We start from the raw sequence: 7,271 nt of genomic DNA on the forward strand, positions 1-7,271 counted from the left end.
TCCCCAGCCGGCTCACAGACACGATGACTTCAGCCTTAAGCTCGCTTAACAAGTATCCTCATTGGCTTCTCAAATCCCAAGGGCTTTTTTTTTTTTTCCCTGAAAGGGAAACGAAAGGTGAGTTTGCTGTTGCTTTGGCAACAAATTTCAACCTCTACCTAACTTTCCAGAATGAGAACATATCTATTAATACATTCGATAGACTGGGGACTGGGGAGTTGAGTTGCTCAACGTAATTTTTCTTCCAAGTTCAAAACAGCTCACCCAGCTCGGTTAGCCTTTGGAGGCACTGCGGTTAGAGGCTAGCAAAACCGGAACCTGTTGGCAGAGAAGTTTAAAGTGTACCCGCAACAGGTGGCAGCTGCTGCTGAGAGTGCGCTTCTGAGAAAAGAATGGCGACTGCATGCAGAAAACTCCTGCGAAGCAGGCAAGTGGAAACTCTTCTCCTTTTTCTGTGCTTATCTAGGGGGGGTGCAGCAACCATTCGCTATTCAGTGGCAGAGGAGATGGAGAGCGGCTCATTTGTAGCTAATGTGGCTAAGGACCTGGGGCTGGAGGTAGGGAAGCTGGCTGCGCGCGGGGCGCGGCTCGTTTCTGAGGGCAATAAGCTGCATTTCCGGCTCCACCGCAAAACAGGGGATTTGTTCGTGAAGGAGAAACTGGATCGGGAGTCACTCTGTGGCAAAGCCGACCCATGCGTTCTGCACTTTGAAGTAGTCCTGGTGGAGCCACTGCAGTCCTTTCGTGTGGAGGTCAGGGTATTTGACATCAACGACAATGCCCCGGTTTTCCTAAACAAGGAGCCTCTTTTAAGGATTCCGGAGAGCACCCCCCTGGGTTCACGGTTTCCTCTGCAGAGCGCCCAGGATCTGGACGTCGGACTCAACGGTCTCCAAAACTACACTCTAAGCGCCAATGAGTATTTCCACCTGCACACCCGCTTCCGCAGCCACGGACCCAAATATGCCGAACTAGTGCTGGATAAACCCCTGGATAGAGAGGAGCAGCCGAAAGTCAACTTGACAATTACAGCTGTGGACGGAGGGTCTCCACCCAAGTCTGGCACCGCCCACATCCGGGTGGAGGTTCTGGACGTCAATGATCACGTGCCCCAATTCTCTCGACTGGTGTACCGCGCTCAGGTACCGGAAAATAGCGCTAACGGTTCCCTGGTGGCTACGGTGACTGCCACAGACCTGGACGAGGGCTCCAACAAGGAGATAACTTACTCTTTAGCTCAAAACCCAGAAGTAATTCTCCAGACATTTCAAATTCACTCTGAAACTGGAGAAATTCGCCTAAGAGGGCCGCTAGATTTTGAAGTGTTTGAAACATACGACATTGACATTCAAGCTACCGATGGAGGAGGCCTCTCTGCCCACAGCAAAGTCCTGGTGGAAGTAATGGATGTTAATGACAATCCTCCTGAAGTTACAGTCTCCTCTGTGTCCAGCCCTCTCCCTGAGGACTCTCCACTACAGACTGTCGTGGCCCTTTTTTCTATCCGAGACCGGGACATTCGAGTGGGAGGAAAAATCACCTGCTTTCTCAAAGAAGACCTTCCCTTTGCAGTCAAACCTACATTCCGGAACTCCTACTCACTGGTCACTGACAGAGGCTTGGATCGGGAGGAGGTCTCTGGCTATAATATCACCCTTGTTGCCATGGATACTGGACCACCTACTCTGTCCTCGGAGACTGTGATAGAAGTGCTAATATCAGACATTAATGACAACCCCCCAGTATTTCAGGAAGATTCCTATATCTTGACTGTTAGAGAAAACAACAGCCCTGCAGTTTTTATTGGCAAAGTCCTTGCTGAGGATCTAGATTTGGGTGAGAATGCCAAAGTAACATATTCCCTGTTGCCTCCAAAAAGTGGAGATCTATCAGTCTTTGCTTACATCTCCATAAATTCAGACAATGGGAAACTCTATGCATTGAGAACGATGGATTATGAGGCCATTCAACATTTTCAGTTTGTGGTAAAGGCAACTGATGGGGGCTTCCTGTCACTGAGTAGCCAGGTTACTGTCAGAGTGGTTGTCCTGGATGACAATGATAACCGTCCAATGATCTTGTACCCACTGCAAAATGGCACTTTGCCCTGCAATGACCTGGTGCCCAGGTCTGCAGAGGCAGGCTACCTGGTGACCAAGGTGGTGGCAGTGGATGGTGACTCGGGTCAGAATTCTTGGCTTTCATATCATCTATTTAAAGCCACTGACCTTGGGTTATTCTCTGTTCAGCAACAAAATGGGGAAATCCGTACATTGCGGCAGGTATCTGAGAGAGACCCCATGATGCAGAAACTGGTCATTCTTGTTCAGGATCATGGCCAACCAGCTCTTTCTACTACTGTCTCACTTAACATTCTCCTGGTAGATGGCTTTTCTGAGCCCTATCTGCAGTTTCGGGATACATTTAAGCATCCTACAAGGGTAAATCCATCTACTAAATATTTAGTCATTTCTTTGGCTGTGCTTTCCTTTCTCTTTCTCCTCTCTGTCACAGTGATCTTCATTATACATATCTGCCAGAAGATAAAACACAGAGAAAAGTTCACAATTCAAGAGCATTTCTATGATGACTGCAATTTCTCTAACAACCTGGTACAAGGAGGAGCCAGTGGACCCATATCGCAGCCTTGTCCCTATGAGATGTGCTCAGCCACTGGCACTAGCAATAGTGAGTTCCGGTTTCTTAAGCGCTTTATGCCCAACTTCCCTTTCCCCCATGGAAATGGAGAGGCAAAAACAGAGGCTGGCTCCAGATTACCATTAGATTCTGATAGGAACAGGTCTCGGGGGTCAGAGGGCCAAGACCAAGTATCTGATGACTATATGTAACCATTACCCATGTCTCCTGTGGAAGTTCACTAGTTCTGGCTCTGGAAACAGTTCCATAGATACTGTGTTATCTTGCCTTTAAGTTATTTTCTATTAGAAAGTTACACATGCTTAGGGGAAGAGAACTATCTTCTAGTTTTGATGTATCAGAAAGCAGTCAGGTTGAGAAGTAGAAATATAGTTTATCATTATTCAGAAATTTCTAGGTTTTTATCCCTTGATGAGTAAAGATCATTTCTGAATCAATGTCTTGTACCACCCTTCACAATCATGCGAATGTCTGGTGAATGGTGGTCCTCAATAGATAACTAGATGGGAGGAAGGATAAAGAAGAAAAAGGATTTGCCTTATTTGCAAATATAAAGACAGATATAAGGATAAAGAGATTCAGTTCAGGAATGTTTACTAAAATTAAGTTAAATTTCTTAATGGTTCTTGGGGAGCCTTAGGCAAGTCTTAGGTCTCTTTATACCTATCTCATTCCCCATCAGAGAATAGTTATTTGAATATCGAGAATGAAAAGTGGATAAGGAAAAAAACAGACTACAAATATCTACAGAAGATACTTGTGGTGGATTCATGTTGAAGTATGGCAAAACCAATACAATACTGTAAAGTAAAATAAATAAATAAGATATTAAAGGAAAAAGAATTCATTAATACCAAATAAGTAGCCTTAAAAAAAGAAAGATTTTCACCTATTATCAGAGTTGATCTTAAGCCATTTTCCCCTCTGAGCATGCTGATGTGATGACATACATTGAGACTAAGAGGTCGTTCCTAGCGTATCATTCATAAAATGGAGTAGGGAATCAAATTCAATCTATAAGCTATTTTAAGTTCTCTCATTCTAAACTTTAAAAACTGAAATTAAAATATTAACATTTCAAGGATACAATTAATATTACCAATTGTGCCTTAACTGTTTAAGAGTTTGCTTTAATGAGTCTGTAGTTATGTACCTTATTTTACATAACATGTAAACACAGACCCACAAGGGGTATGTTAAGCACACATAAGCACAATATTTGTACCTGGTATTCCAAGGGTAGAGAAGCAGTACCTCTAGTTTGGGCAAATAGCTTCAATTACCTATTTAACTTTGAAATGCATATAAATCTACATTTCTACTGGAAGTTTCGAGTTACAACAAAAGTTTTTTAAAAGGATTTAAATTCCTTATGAGATAATTTTAGACTCATAAAACTGCAAGAATAGTATAGAGTTATCATATACTCTTCACCTGGCTTCCCTTGATGTTACCATCTTACATAACCATAGCACTGCTGCTGCTAAGTCACTTCAGTTGTGTCCAACTCTGTGTGACCCCATAGATAGCAGCCCACCAGGCTCCCCAGTCCCTGGGATTCTCCAGGCAAGAACACTGGAGTGGGTTGCCATTTCCTTCTCCAATGCATGGAAGTGAAAAGGGAAAGTGAAGTCGCTCAGTCGTGTCCGACCCTCAGCGACCCCAAGGACTGCAGCCTACCAGGCTCCGCCATCCATGGGATTTTCCAGGCAGGAGAACTGGAGTGGGGTGCCATCGCCTTCTCCAAACCATAGCACAGTCAACAAAATTAAGAAATTAACATTGGTACAATTCTATTAACTAAACTACAAATGTTATTCAGATTTTACCCTACTGTCCTTTTTCTTTTCAAGGATCCAATCTAGGATCTCACAATGAATTTAGTTTCTGCTATTCACCATCGTCCCTTAACCTTTTGTCTTTGATGACCTTGAGACTTTTGAAGAGTAATGGTCAGTTATTTGTAAAATTGAAAATTTCAATTTCTTCCAGTTACACTGAGGTATAATTGACATAGCACTGTTTAAGGTATACAGCATATGATAACCACAATAAGCTTGTTGTTAACAAGTATGTCCCTCAACTCGACATTGTCTTTGTTTTCTCATAATTAGATTGTTCTGCATTACTGGGAAGAATATTACAGAAATGATACTGTGACCTTCTCAATCCATCATATCAGGGGGTACATGATGTCAAAATGTCTTATCTGGTAATGTTCATGTTTTTTTACTGTGGTAGAATATTAACCATTTTTAAGTATATAGTTCAGTAGTGTTAAACTGATGTTAATCTTGAGCAATTGATTAAGATAATATTTACTACAATGTTACTATTTTTCCTCTTGTAATTAATATGGGGAGAGATACTTTGAAACTACAATGCAAATATAATGTTTCTGCTTTAACTTTTGCCCACTAATTTTAGTATCCATTACTGGCTGTTTCCTGTGGCAATTAATAACTGTGGCAGTGAATGGTGAATTTCTGATTCCTTTTACACTAATTAACTGAAATTCTTTAAAGAATCCTTGTCACTTCTCCTACATTTATATTTTACTCATTTCTTTATATATGGATTCATGGACATTTACTGTATTATTTGGACTATAACCCAATGTTACCATTTTATGAGCAAACTCTTATCTGGGATGAAGAGCAGATTTTTAAGCCTGGAATTATCCATATAGAGCACAATTTATTCAAAATGAGTATTTCTTTGTAATACTATGTTACATTATCTTAAAGCAAACATAAAAATCTTTTAACTTGTTTATGTTTATTTATAATGTTTTAACTCTAAAGGAAAATTACATTAACTTGATCTTAAATTTCCATTAGTTATAAAATTAATAAATAGATATTAACTATGCAAATTTAAAATTAGACATATTTATATATTTATAAGCTAAGTATAATAGTTGTCATTTAAATATAGATTTACATGCTGAAATTAAAATGGAATTGATCTCTTTATCTTTATTTAATTCTACCAAAGATAAATATATGTATATATATTGCTTTCTCTGTGTCTGTGCTTTTTGTTGTTTTATATTTACAGATAAATCTGTCTCATTCTCAAAAGCAAAATTTATCCATATAATTCTCATATATAAAGGTTTATTTTCTACAGAGTTGAATATCAAAGTATGTGATTAATCACACATCCTCTTCAGCCTAAAATTTGACCTCATTTCCAAATCTGTATAACTTTTTATAATATTATAGAAATATTTGTTGTGTTTATAGAACACTGAAACATAATATTAAAAAGTAAAAGTAACAAGTGTTTTGTTTCAACTGGTAAAGCAAGCTAATGTTTTTATGTACTGCACTTTTCTCTAAACAGAGATAATACATAAAATTTTAAATGCAAACACTAGAAATGAAGCAAACATAGCCACTACAGAAAGATTCCTGAAGTTATTCATTGTAGTATGTTTCAGACCTATGGAAGCTGGAATACAAAGACTACATGCTAAACCTTATAGCTAACAGGCTCAATGAAATCAACTGTACTATTTTGGATAAGTACTATTTTGTACTATGTTGGATCAGAAGCCGAAGTCACTATTATAAGACCTGATTCTAGACCACGGCTGGGTGGTCTAGGGATAAATATTGGTGGGGAAAGAAAGGATAGAGAACATACTTTTTAAAACGTACTACTCATAATGCAATTTTTTAAAAAGATACTTGTAAAGATGATTTCAGGACTATACCCACAAAATAGATAATTAATTATGAGAGAAGCAAACCATGAGGCTGAAATAAAACTAGATTTTATATCTATACACACACACATATATATAAATGAGTAGAAATTTTAGAAATAAAACATTAAGTCATGCAATAAAACCTCAGTAGATGGTATAAAATTTAATATGGGAGTTACTGAAGAACAAATTAGTAAATTTGTATATAACTAAGGGATTTATCAATAACAGAACAAAAAGTAACAAACCACCCAAAACTTAATGGAGGGAGGGATATAGGCCTACCTCTTGAATATGTCAGCGTCACAAATTCTTGGGCCCAAGTTTTAAACCAGCCACAGAATACACAGAACACAGACTGAAAAAAACCCTAGTATAGATAGGCTCAGTTGATACAAAAGAAGAGAATGGAGGGAAACAAAGAGAAAAGATAGTACTGACTCTGGTTCTTGCCAGATGACAAATTAGCATGAGCTGCAGAAATGCTATTTCAAGATTGCAGGTCAGAACATCACCAACCTCTCAACAAAGAAAGCCCAGGACCGATTGGTTTAATGCATGAATTCCAAATATTTCAAGAATAATTATTAATCCTTCTTAAACTCTTTCAAAAAACAGAGAACATTTCCAAACTTACTTTACGAGGCCAACATCACCCTCATACCAAAGCCAGACAAAGACACAAGAAAACCGCAAGTCAATATCCCTGGATGAATATAGATACAAATATCCTCAATGAAATACTAGCAGACCAAATTTAATAGCATATTAAAATATACAACATGACCAAATGGAATTTATCGCTGGGTTGCAAAGATGCTTCAACATATGCAAATGAATGTGACATAGTACATAAACAGAAGGAAGAACAAAATCACAAGATCATCCCGATAAGATC

General features: G+C 38.9%; 1 protein-coding gene across 1 annotated transcript; it reads left to right on the top strand.

Annotated features, from left to right (window-relative positions):
- Window positions 1-392: 392 nt before the first annotated feature.
- On the top strand, window positions 393-2,849 carry PCDHB1 (protocadherin beta 1). Its single transcript, XM_052644278.1, has one exon. It carries the CDS (start codon window positions 393-395, stop codon window positions 2,847-2,849), a length of 2,457 nt encoding a protein of 818 aa, XP_052500238.1.
- The last annotated feature ends 4,422 nt before the right edge of the window (window positions 2,850-7,271 follow it).

The sequence above is a fragment of the Budorcas taxicolor genome, chromosome 7, assembly GCF_023091745.1.
Source record: "Budorcas taxicolor isolate Tak-1 chromosome 7, Takin1.1, whole genome shotgun sequence".
Classification (NCBI taxonomy): domain Eukaryota; kingdom Metazoa; phylum Chordata; class Mammalia; order Artiodactyla; family Bovidae; genus Budorcas; species Budorcas taxicolor.

Bases quoted from the DNA above. Each gene is read 5' to 3' on its own strand.
- PCDHB1 (XM_052644278.1), top strand. From the start codon at position 393: ATGGCGACTGCATGCAGAAAACTCCTGCGAAGCAGGCAAGTGGAAACT.